The 12,177-nt window shown below is 35.1% G+C and overlaps 1 protein-coding gene across 13 annotated transcripts in view; it reads right to left on the bottom strand.

The window, feature by feature from the left end:
• EML5 (EMAP like 5) overlaps positions 1 to 12,177 on the bottom strand; it is a 154,284-nt gene that overhangs the window by 103,664 nt on the left and 38,443 nt on the right. For all 13 annotated transcript variants that reach the window (XR_008687285.2, XM_088839397.1, XM_055436542.2 and 10 more), the window contains exons 3-7: positions 8,376 to 8,474; positions 6,523 to 6,591; positions 5,460 to 5,645; positions 2,636 to 2,771; positions 881 to 1,082 (exon numbers count right to left, since the gene is read on the bottom strand). Coding sequence is in view for 12 of the 13 variants with exons in the window: in XM_088839397.1 (XP_088695523.1) it covers positions 881 to 1,082; positions 2,636 to 2,771; positions 5,460 to 5,645; positions 6,523 to 6,591; positions 8,376 to 8,474 (692 nt within the window). In the remaining variant the exon portion in view is untranslated. The remainder of the gene's footprint in view (positions 1 to 880; positions 1,083 to 2,635; positions 2,772 to 5,459; positions 5,646 to 6,522; positions 6,592 to 8,375; positions 8,475 to 12,177) is intronic.

The raw sequence follows: 12,177 nt of genomic DNA, 5'->3' as shown, positions 1-12,177 counted from the left end.
AAAGCACGATAAATTTGCATTGCTTACTAGTTCCCTTGTAATGTTGATGCTGTTGGTCTAGGAATCACACTTTAAAAACCACTGTCATAGACAAAAGGCTAATTGCTGCTTTCACATATAGACAGGTATTAGATCCTATATTAAAATAATTAGAAAAAGACCAATGAACTAAGAGAAAATATGCAAAGAGCTTGAACAAACAAGTCAAAGAAGAGGAAATATAAATGTCCTCCAAACATATGAAAACACACTCAAGATCCCTCAATATGACAGAAAAGCATATTTTTAAAACAAGGTATCATTTTTCACAGTTTGGGGTGATTAGTGCTGGCACGAGTGTGGGAAGAGTGTGGGAGAAAAGGCTGTGTCGCACACTGCTGATAGGCGTGTAAACTGTTATTGCCTCTGTGTAAGGCACTATCTATTAAAATTTAAAAAGGATGTATCTTCTGAACACTAATAAGAATTTATTACAGAAATATTCTTATTTACACATGGACTAAATGGCAAAGGTACAATAATATTCACTGCAAGCACTGCATTTAGAAGTACAAAACTGGAAGAACCTAAACTTCCACCAAATGATAGTTTAACTGAATAAACTATAGTACATAGGGAAATATTATATAGCTGATAAAAGAGGAGGTAGTTCTGTATATTTTTATGCAAAACAACAAACTCCAACTTGGGCTTTTAAGAGAAAAACCCAAATCTTATAAATAATCGTTAATTCTATACACCGTTGGCACCTGTTATGGTCATCTGTTATATCAAAGCTGATAAAATTTAAAACTAAGGTTTTGGGTTTTTTTTTTAAGTTTTTCTTCTGTTGCTCTAAGGACAAATCCCAGCCTATGCCATTACTCTGTGATTTGCTCACCTGACTGAACGATCATCACTTCCAGTCACGGCCAAAGGTTTCGTAGGATGGACGGCAAGTGCCCACAGCTCGCCTTCACAATGCCCTTGCATAATCAGGAAAGGCTTGTTTCTTTCATGAACCACAATTTCAAAGATTTCGCCATCCTGTGTTCCAACTAGAATGTGGTCTCCTCGCCAACACACACTTCTCACAGACAAACCTAGTCAAAATGGAATTGTACTTAAGATCAGTACTGTAATAACAGAAGGCTAATCTGCCTAAACCCCTACTAATTTTTGCACCTTTTATACCTGAAGTGTAAGACAGAAGGAATCTTGGACCCACACATCTTCTTCATTCATCCATACCGCTTTCTATGTGAAATGTTTCTTTTTATATGCCAGCTTTTACCCATCCTTCAGGACACACGCTCTTCTTCCTCACTAGACAACATCAGTCACAGTCCGATCACCTCCTCAAAGTCTTGTAACACAGTGCACGTCATCCACAGAGTAATTATTCAGGGGTTACCCTCCTGTGCTTAGTTGTTCAGTCGTGTTCGACTCTGCAGCCCCGTGGGCTGTAGTGCGTCAGGCTCCTTTGTCCGTGGGGATTCTCCAGGTAAGAATATTGCAGAAGGTTGCCATGCCCTCCTCCAGGGATCTTCCCAACCCAGGAATCGAATCCAGGTCTCCCACATTGCAGGTGGATTCTTTACCATCTGAGCCACTAGGGAAGCCCATAACTACCATCATAGAATTGTATTATTTTTCTCTTAGAATAATCTGACTTTTATGTGTCTATATTTCACCTCTTCATGTGCTCATAAAATCATTAAGAAGAAAGATTTCTACTTTTTCTGTATACAATCCCTTTTGCAACCTCAGGAAAGCTGGTATTTGCCTCAGTTTCCTCATCTATGTAGTATGGTCAACAATGAGGTACTATGTAACTTGCAATGGTATGTGAATCAAATAAAAAAAAGTGTCAAATTATTTTATAAACTTTACAGTACAAAAATGTTCAGCAAAACTCATGAAAACAGTATAACAGCTAACATTTACTGGATGATCATTATGTACCAGACACTCTTCTAAAAATTTCACATATATTAGCTCATTTAATCCTCTGAGATAGTTCTTTTTCTCATTTTACAAATGATGGCATGCAGCCCAAGGTCACATGTCTGAGAAGTGACTAAAATGTGGCACAAACATAGACCTGTGTAACTTCCAATCCTATTCTTATAACACAACACTAGTGGGTAATGTGTTTCCTTTTGTAGTGAAAGACTGTTTTATTACATCGATTTTTAAAAATCCTCCAAAGAAAAAATTATATCTTGGTTGCTGACAAATTTGGATGGAGGAAAAACACACATGCACTTAAACAATCTTAAACAAAAGTTCCTCTAACTCTCTCAACACACTATTTTCAACAGTTTATTTGCTAAAGTTACATTTAGCATTAAAATAGTAAAATATTTCCAAAGTTTAAGGTTACCAAAGTACGCACTTATCACATCTCTCTGTGGGTCCCATTATAGCTGGCATCAGACAAGAAAAGAATCTTTGTCATAACAGTAAACCTACAGTGTCTTCAGGCAAAATTTCTCATCAGCAGAAGGATTTTAATTAAATGTATCCAGTATGAAGGAGAAAATGTAAGCCTCATTTATATTTATAAAACATACTTTAAATTTACTGAAAGAAAGAGACAACCCTTGGTATACCGAGAATCAGCCCAGTAATGAGATAATTGCTTTGTTATTACCTTTGTACCCCTGGTCTGTTTCCCTGAGATCAATCACAGTAATTGGTTTAAAAGTTAAATCCCAAAGACGAATACAGCCATCTCTGCCACCAGTAGCAAAGCCTTCTTCACAAGCATTCATGCTAAAAATTCCTGCCTAGAAGAGGGAATAAAATAATTTAACAATATATGCTTTTTTAAGAAAATATACTACACGTGACAGTAGAAATCCACAGAAAAAATTTTTGATATGGCAAAAGAACAGTCAAATGCATCAGAAAATACAGATGATAATCCAGAAATAAATCTATGTATATACAGGAACTCATATATGGCCAAAGTGGTATTTAATGATACAGAGAAAATGAAGTTAAACCTATAACATATACAAGAATGAATCAGACAAAACCAAAACATACAGACAAAATTCTAACTGTAAAAAATAAAAACAAATATGTTAGAAAAGAGTCAGAAGAACACTTATGTAACTTTGGGCTGTGGAAGAACTTTATAAGTATGGCAGTTATCCACAAGCCATAAAGGAAAATTTTCAAATTTTTCATGAGAAGATATCGTAAGTGAAAACAAATATTCGACTGGGGAAACATTTTGCAATGTGTATGACTGTCAAAATGTGTATGTGTACGTCAATGTGTATGACTAACACACAAATAAACAAAATAAAATCCAACAACAACAACAAAAAGAGCAAAGGATAAGTAAAGTCGATAAATAGAAAAGGAAATTCAAGTACAGTTGACCCTTGAACAATGCAGCAGTTTTGTGGAGTCAAAAATTCTAGTACAGCTTAGACGTGAACCTCCACATCCAGGATTTCTCCACATCTGCAGTTCCACAGCATCTGTGAGTTTAACCAACAACAAACTCTGTAATACTACAAAGCCATGGCTCTCCAGTAGTCATGCGTGGATGTGAGAGTTGGACCATAAAGAAAGCTGAGAGTCAAACAACTGATGCTTTCGAATTGTAGTGTTGGAGAAGACTCTTCACAGTCCTTTGGACTACAAGATATCAAACCAGTCAATCCTAAAGGAAATCATCCTGAATATTCATTGGAAGGACTGATGCTGAAGCTGAAACTCCAATACTTTGATCATCTATGTGAAGAGCCGACTTACTGGAAGACCCTGATGCTGGGAGAGATTGAAGGCAGAAGAGGGTGACAGAGGACGTGATGGCTGGATGGCATCATCAACTCAACGGACATGGGTTTGAGCAAACTCTGGGAGATAACACACAACTGAGCATAAGCATGTGCCCATGTGCACACACATTCTCAGTATTTACCATTGAAAATAATCCCCATACAAGTGGACCCTTGAGGTTCAAACCTATGCTGTTTAAGGGTCAACTCTAGTCAGTAAATATAAGAAATTTCATAAATAGATGGAAAAGAAAATTAAAACAAATAGTTAATATATTTCACCCAGAAGATAAGCAAAAATTTACAACAGTGATCACATCTTGGGCTGATAAGTATGAGGAACAAACTGGCATTTTTATACTGATGGGACAAAATGTGAAATGCCACAACTTTCGCTAGAATCTGCTATTTCTGGATTTCAGACATTTTGCTGAAAGCGACTCCTGCTCTAAGCAGTTCTTAAGTATACTTAACACGAAATGTATTATATATATAATAGTGATTCATATTAATGTGTGTGTGTGCTCAGTCATAGTCGGACACGACTGAGCGACTGAACTGAACTGAACTGAACTGTGCTCAGTCATGTCTGACCTCTGTGCAACCCTACGGACTATAGTCTACCAGACTCCTCTGTCCTTGGGATTTCCCAGGCAAGAATACTGGAGCGGGTTGCCATTTCTTTCTGCAGGGGATCTTCCTGACCCTTCAACTGAACCCAGTCTCTAGTATATCCTGCACTGGCAGGTGGATTCTTTACCACTATGCCACCTGGGAAGCTCTCATGTTTATATGTTTAATAGCTTTTCTACTTGAGATGTTCCTGATAACAATATGGCGGCTCTATGCTCTCTAGTTCCCTTCACTATGTGAGGGACTCAACTGCTAAAATGACCAAATCAAAAAACACTTAGGTTTTCTTTTAAAAAATTTTATCTTGTATTGGGGTATAGCTGATAACAATGCTGTGATAGTTTCAGGTGAAGAGCAAAGGGACATGCATCCATTCTCCCCCAAACTCCCCTCCCATCCACTGCCACACAGCATGAAGCAGAGCTCCACGTGCCATACAGCAGGTCCTTGTTGGTTACCCATTTTAAACACAGCAGCGTGCACATGTCCTTCCCAAACTCCCTGTCTCCTCTCTCTTCCTTCCCCCGGAAAGTTCATTCTCTATGATTGAGAGATTCTTTCTGAAAAAACACTGAAAGGGTTTAACAACAGATCTTTTTCCTGGTTTGGTAACTTATTATATGAAAATCTCATGAAGTACAAAAATTTCTTTTGTCACACACTTAATCAATGATATTAAAATTTAAAAGTTAATATTATTCCAGAACTATCCCCAAGTTTCCCACTGGTAAGTTAGCCACAAAAGCACTAGTTTTATTCTAATGTGGTTAATCTAGAATACTTCTAGGTTAAATTTAACAGGCTTTTTCCAATAAAAGACACCATACTAAAACAATGGTTTGAACAAAATACTAATTATACTAATTTAATTGCATAATGTTTCTTCATTGAAATCTTGAAAACAAATAGACAAATTAATTCTATTGTAATAGCAGTTTTCAAGTAACTGAATTGATTAGAATGTCTGCTATATTATGGAACTTTTCATTCTAAGACAAGGAAGTAAGTAATTAATACCTAGTGTTCAAAACATTTAAATATACTTACAGTATGAGCTCCTTGTATTGTTCGTATAAGATTGATTCCTTTCCAAACATATATGTCCCCATTGAGTGCGCCAGAATATGTTAATTCATCCCTTGCACAGGCCAGGCACAAGATGGTCTGAAGGTCACCAGTCTTCCCAAAGACCCCTCGTTTTGGGGTCAGAGCATTTCCACATAAACTCCAGAACTAAAAAGTATATGGTATAAACAAATTACCAAAGAAGGATCACAATATAAATATTTCCAGTACTTTGATGCTATATTAGAACAGGAGACAAGAAATTACCCATGGAATTCCCTTATGACTCAATAGCATTCAGTGTTCCCATCCTTATCCTAGTGCTGTCATTAACTACATTACAGCAGATAAACCACTGGTTCCAATCCTTACTGTAAGAATAAAGGGGGCTGAACTGGAATATTTTTTAAAATATGCTATTTCCCTTAGTTTTCTGGGAGGAAAAAACTACATAAATTTAGATTAAAAAGTTGGTAATAGGTTAGCAATGAAAGCAAAGCTAATATTCATTTCTTCAGTCACCTTGGTATTTCAAATGCTCAAGAGCCACATCTATCCAGCGGTTACTCTACAGGAGAGAATTGAGTTGAATTCTGGAACAATGGTTCTTAACTCCTGCTGAGCATCAGAATCATTCAAATACCTGGGGTTCACTCTCCAGAGAGTCTCTCAGCACATCTCAGTGGGGGTTTGCGTATACTATGCTGTAATGTCCCCCAGGTGATTTTAATATGCAGCGGAAGTTGATAATCACTGATTTAGAAGAAAATAACAGACTGAAATTGGGACTTACTGAAAGGAAGAGAACGAGCTATACTTATGCCCAGAAATCATGACCCTTTTAAATTTAAATATCATTAAGTTTCACTGATTAGAGCATTCGTTAGCTATTTGAATGGATAAGTCACAATTTTTTGTCTTTTGAGGCTTCTGATTTTAAACATATACGTATATGTGTTTGTGTGTGGATAAATTGCAGTGCGATGTGTGCTTAATAGCAGAGAATAAGTAATCATGACTATTATAAGTAAGACTCTTCTAGTACCTTGATATGTTTTACACCACAGCTGACAAGTTTATTTGGTTGGTACAAATCCCAAGAAATATCAAATATCTGTAAAAAATATATATATCAGAGTCATTGTTAAGACACTTATTTTGAGAATCATTTAAGAATCCTGTCCAAAAGCCCAAATAACCCAAAAGTCTACATATCAGAAAACAATATTCCTCGATAAATAAAAATCATAATTTTACATTTCTATCAGAAATAAAAAAAATCCTATCAGAAATAAAGTAGCAAAACAATAAGGAACAAAAACTATTTCTTAGTTTCTATGAACCATATGAAACAACTACTGGAGTGAAAATTAACACCTCTATTTTTAATCTAAAAAAAATTTTTGGTCTATAAATAACAAGAATGATTCAACAGAACTAGGGCATGAGGCAGGTACCTGCATAAATTCTGCAGAGGAAAGATAATGAACAGAACATACACTTAACACTTTTGCAGCTAGAAATAAAAATAAGAGAACATTTTTGCAGCTTTCTATCACATACAACTACTTACATAAAGGATCCAAATATTTATTTCACAGTAAAAATTCTGTTTCCAGTTTTCTACATTGTTTAAATTTTTGTTACTGTATAAATTTTGGATATCCCCAGACTTAATTTCTAAGGCTCCATAAGTTATAAACAAACAAATCTTTGTTACAAAATCAAACAAGAAAAAACCCAGATGAAATAAAATATGCATTATAAATATGAGCTTTAACAATAAAAGAAAACTTAATATTTGAAAAAAATTTTATAGCAGAAAAAACAACTCTGCTCTACGGCATTCTTCACCATGTTTCTTTGACAACTGCCTGCATAATCACTAACGCGCTCACTACCTCTAAAAATCGACAAAGTGATAGCTTTTAGTGGCAATGAAGAAAGAACACATCTTAAAAATAAACATTTAGCAACTCACCATAATACAGATTAAGTGGAAAACATACTGATGAACCTTTAAAAATACTTTTAATCAGTCTATTTATTGAGTCCAAAGTCCTAATGTGTGAAATGCTTTGATCTAAGTAAGTCAAAATACATAACTGTATAATAAAATGCACATAACACTTTAATGATTATCTAAATTGTTCGTGTATAATAGGCCTCTCTGAGAATATGCCAAAACCAAGTTTATCTTCCAAATACAAATGCATACAAAAATTTTTATACAACTTTTACCGATTCATAGATTATCCCCAAATAGAATCAATGAATATAGCTCCTATGCTAGTTCAGGTTAGGATTTTACTATACACCAAAAAAATCAGACATTTTAAAGAGTTTATGACAAAATTTTTGATGTATTTTTATAAAAGTAGTATAATATTTAATTAAAAAGCTGACTACAATATGTTCATTATATTAATCTCATACAACATGGAATAAGGAATACATTTTTAATAAGTTTCTAAAGTGAAAAATGTTAGGTCTCTAACATAATTTCAAATTTACACACACAATATTATTTACCCTAACTATAATACTTTTATAACACATCAATGATAAACCAAACTAAATAATAAATAGAGCCTAGGCATGACCCATTCAATTTTTTAATTTAGTTCTGAACAACTTAAAACTCATCATTTTTGCTGAAGCAAACACTGAATTAAAAGTTTTGTGCTAAAACTACATATCAAGTTATGTTTTTGAGTACTACAACACATATAAGCATTCTAAAATTTTAGAAGTACTTTCAATTACACTTTAAATTTTTAATTACATACGAACAACTGACAATAACAATAACAAAATACAGAAACATAAAATCCCCTGACTCTCTTTTGGCTTCTTCCCACTCAATACCCATTAGAAACTCCAAGGCAGAATACTTACTCTATCTGTGTGACCTGGAGCCATAGATAACATTTTCCCTCTTTTCCAGTCCCAAACACAAACTGCATTCTTTGAATCAAGTCCAACTGAAACCAAGCGCTGAGTTATGGCCAAGAAGTCCGGAGGGCAAGGGAAATAAAAAAGCAAACAAATACACAATGAACCAAATTATAAATGGCAAACAAATACTACTCATGGCTATTACAAACAACAAAACTTACACACATATTTTATAGACCTCATAGAAAGGCTGGATGTGTTTCATCTTATTAATATTTTCATACATGCATAGCTTTTCCCATTAAGAAACAGAAGAAAGACTTCCATTTCTAACAGTGGTGGTGGTGTGGTTTAGTCACTAAGTCATGTCCAACTCTTAAAACCCCATGGACTGTAGCCTGCCAGCAGGACTGACAAAACACCCTATTATACATCTCCTGCTAAAAACTAAAAATACTAGATAAAATGTAAAAACATCTTTTTTAAATGCACTTTTGAGTTGTCAAGGACTTAAGAGAGAACAAAACCAAAGGGATTTTCTATGGGAATCCTAGAAGTAGGAGAGCTCCTATACCCACTCAATTCTAAAGTTATCAGTTAACTCTGGGAAGCCTGATTTTTGTTCTGCAGGCTGAAGATGGATAGAAGATAAAGTTTAGGGCCTGCCCAAGGTAGAGAATTGAATTGCAGACCTTTGGCTAAAGCAGTGAACTCCTCAGAGTGAGGGAGAACAAGAAACCATCCCTTTTCAAAGAATGGGGCAGCAATGCACAATGGAGGAGAAAACCTCCTTTAGAGTATGTAGCCCCAGTGACTTTCACATGGTTGTAGGGTCTAAATCCACATTAATCATGAATCCTTCAAATGAAAACTTTCATTCAGAGTGGTCCTAAAGACTGCAGAGTTTTTAAGCATTTTCAACAATGGGGCACAGGCAAATACAAATTCTGTGTGGAAGACTGATCCTGTAATCCATCCCTCAAAGAATTCCTACAATTAGTAATTCAATAAAAATAAAACAAACAACCTCATACCCGACAACCAGAGGAAATAAGGGACCATGAGTGAGAATCAGGAAACTACTAAAAACAGCAAAATCAACCTTGAAAAGCATCAGACATTGGAGTTTTTAATTATGTTCATTTTTCGTTTCTAGAAATTGTTTTCTTCCTTACATTTGCTGGATGCCTTTTGTAATCACCCATTCTTTCCCATATGAAGATATCATGAAGCCTTAAATTCTATTTCTCTGCTCATGTGCACAGAGTAAGTATTTGGGAACTAGAGAGTATCTCTACTCATGTGAGCAGAGAAATAAAAGTTAAGGTTTCAAAATATCTTCATATGGGAAAAGAACGGGCCATTACAAAAGGCATCCCAGCAAATGTAAGGAAGCAAACAGAATTTCTCGAAATGAAAAATAAATAAAATTAAAACCTCAGTGGAAGTTACACAGGAGATGAGAGGGAGATGAAGAGATAAAGAGTTGAAAAGGGGGTGTGAGACAGGAAGTATGACAGGGGTTAAGAAACATGAGAGATGACCTTTCCGTCAGGAAAGAGTATCAGGGTCTCAACTTGCCCCCCTGCCATAAACGACGAGAAAACCAAAATAACAAAATATATAAAACAAGTGTTTTTGGACATTTTTAATAGGAAGAGAAGCAGTATAAACCCTGAATGAGGGGGAAGCAAACAAGGTATATTCTGCAGTTGCCCTAGCCTTCATCTAGGAGGCAATTTACAGACTACAGCACGGAAAGGTGGAATCCAAACAGAGCCCAGAAGATTTGCTGATTTGAGAATATGGAGCCTGGAGTTCAGAGAGGCCAAGATTGCTACAGTTTGCAGGCAGAGAAAGAACTCTAGAAAATCTGTTTACAGGTGCCCCGAGAACACCAATCTTTGTGTGCATAGGGTGAAATTCACGAAGCCATGCAAAGAACACATTCTGAAAAAAGAACAATTACTGGGAGCTGCTGCTGCTGCTAAGTCACTTCAGTCGTGTCCGACTCTGTGTGACCCCATAGACGGAAGCCCACCAGGCTCCCCCGTCCCTGGGATTCTCCAGGCAAGAACACTGGAGTGGGCTGCCATTTCCTTCTCCAATGTGTGCAAGTGAAAAGTGAAAACCAAACAATTACCAGAGATCACAAAGGGTCAGGATTTTTCAGACTTCCAACAACAAGAATGGAGATATATCTTCGAATTCAGTGTGCATTCAGCAGAGATTCCAGGAGCATCACATCGGACTAGTGAAGTTTAACTAGTAGTCCTAGAGAAAAGCTGCTCTAGCCTTGACCAAAAAAAGCTTGAAAGCAAGCTTTTCAAAAGAACCAGAGTGATTCACAAGGAACTTAACCACCTATAAGAACAATGTCCAAAATGCTTTAAAGGGATACAACAAAATCCAGCATTGAGAATGTAATACACACAATGTCCAGCATCCAATTAAAAAATTACTGGACATGTTAAAAAAGAGGAAAATGTGACCAATAACCAGGAGAAAAATTAATTATTAGAAACAGACCCAGGTATAACACATATGATTAAAATTAGGAGGCACTGGTTGTTAAGATGGAAACATTCAAGATGCTCAAGAATTATTTTAAAACGAGCATATAAAGAATAAAAAGCGAAATGGAAGACATAAAAGAAAAAAAATGTTGAACTTGTAAATATAAATGTTAAATGATCAGAAATGAAAATTCACTCCAAAGGATTAACAGCATCTTATACAATGAAGAAAAGATAAATGAACTTGAAGACAGCAACAGAAATGAATAAAATTAAGCACAGAAAGAAAAAGGAAAAAAATTAACAGAGCCTCATCATCTTTAGAAAATTTCAAGTGGTATAATATACAGGTAATTATGACAACAAAAGAAGAATAAAAGATGAAAGAAAACAAAAACAAAACTGAAGAAATAATGGCCAAAACATCCTACATTTGATTTAAAAAAACCACAAATCCACAAATCTGAGATACTCAAGATTCAAGCAGAATAACCTCAGACACAGAAAAAAACATATTAACACACACGGTCATCAAACTGTTGAACCAGTGGCCACAAAAGGGAAACAATTTTGGTATGTAGAAACAAAGGTTTAAAAATTACCCTAGGCTTCCCATCTGACATTATGCACATCAAATCACAATTAAGAGCCTCTGTAAAGTGCTGAAGGGGAAGAAAATGTCAACACAGAATTATATACCTACCAAATATATTCAAAACTTGGGTCAAAATAAAATATTTTTTGACTTTATTTTGAGAAAATCCATCATCAACAAAGCTGCACTATCAGATATGATAATGGAAGTTTCTTCAGGCAGAAAGAAAATGATACCAAAGAGAGACTTAATTTACATATATGAATGAAGAGTACCCAAATGGTAAATAAAAAAGACTTTTCTTATTTTTAATTTTCTTTGAAAACTGTTTAAGCAAACACAACAACAGTTATTATAGAGTTGACAAAACATGTAAAATGAACGAAAATGAAAGATGTAAAATAAATGACAACAATAGCATAATAAACATAAGGGAGAAAAGAAACAGCAGAATACATACTTTTAAAAGTGCACAGGAAACCACACAAAGATAACAAAATTTTGAATTACAAAATAAACCTAAATAAATTTTAAAAAATTAAAATACACAGTATGTTCTCTGACATATTTCAAAGACAAAATTCAATCAGAATAACAGAAAGTTACACAGAAAATTCTCCAAGTATCTGGCAACTATCAATACAATTCTAAGTAACTGAAGGGTTAAATGAAAAAATCACAAGGACAAACT

Source organism: Moschus berezovskii, chromosome 9 (genome assembly GCF_049115385.1).
Source record: "Moschus berezovskii isolate FMDL1 chromosome 9, NW_MosBer_1.0, whole genome shotgun sequence".
Lineage (NCBI taxonomy): Eukaryota > Metazoa > Chordata > Mammalia > Artiodactyla > Moschidae > Moschus > Moschus berezovskii.
The sequence above is the reverse complement of the archived record's forward strand: the minus strand, read 5'-3'. Positions and strand labels throughout refer to the sequence as shown.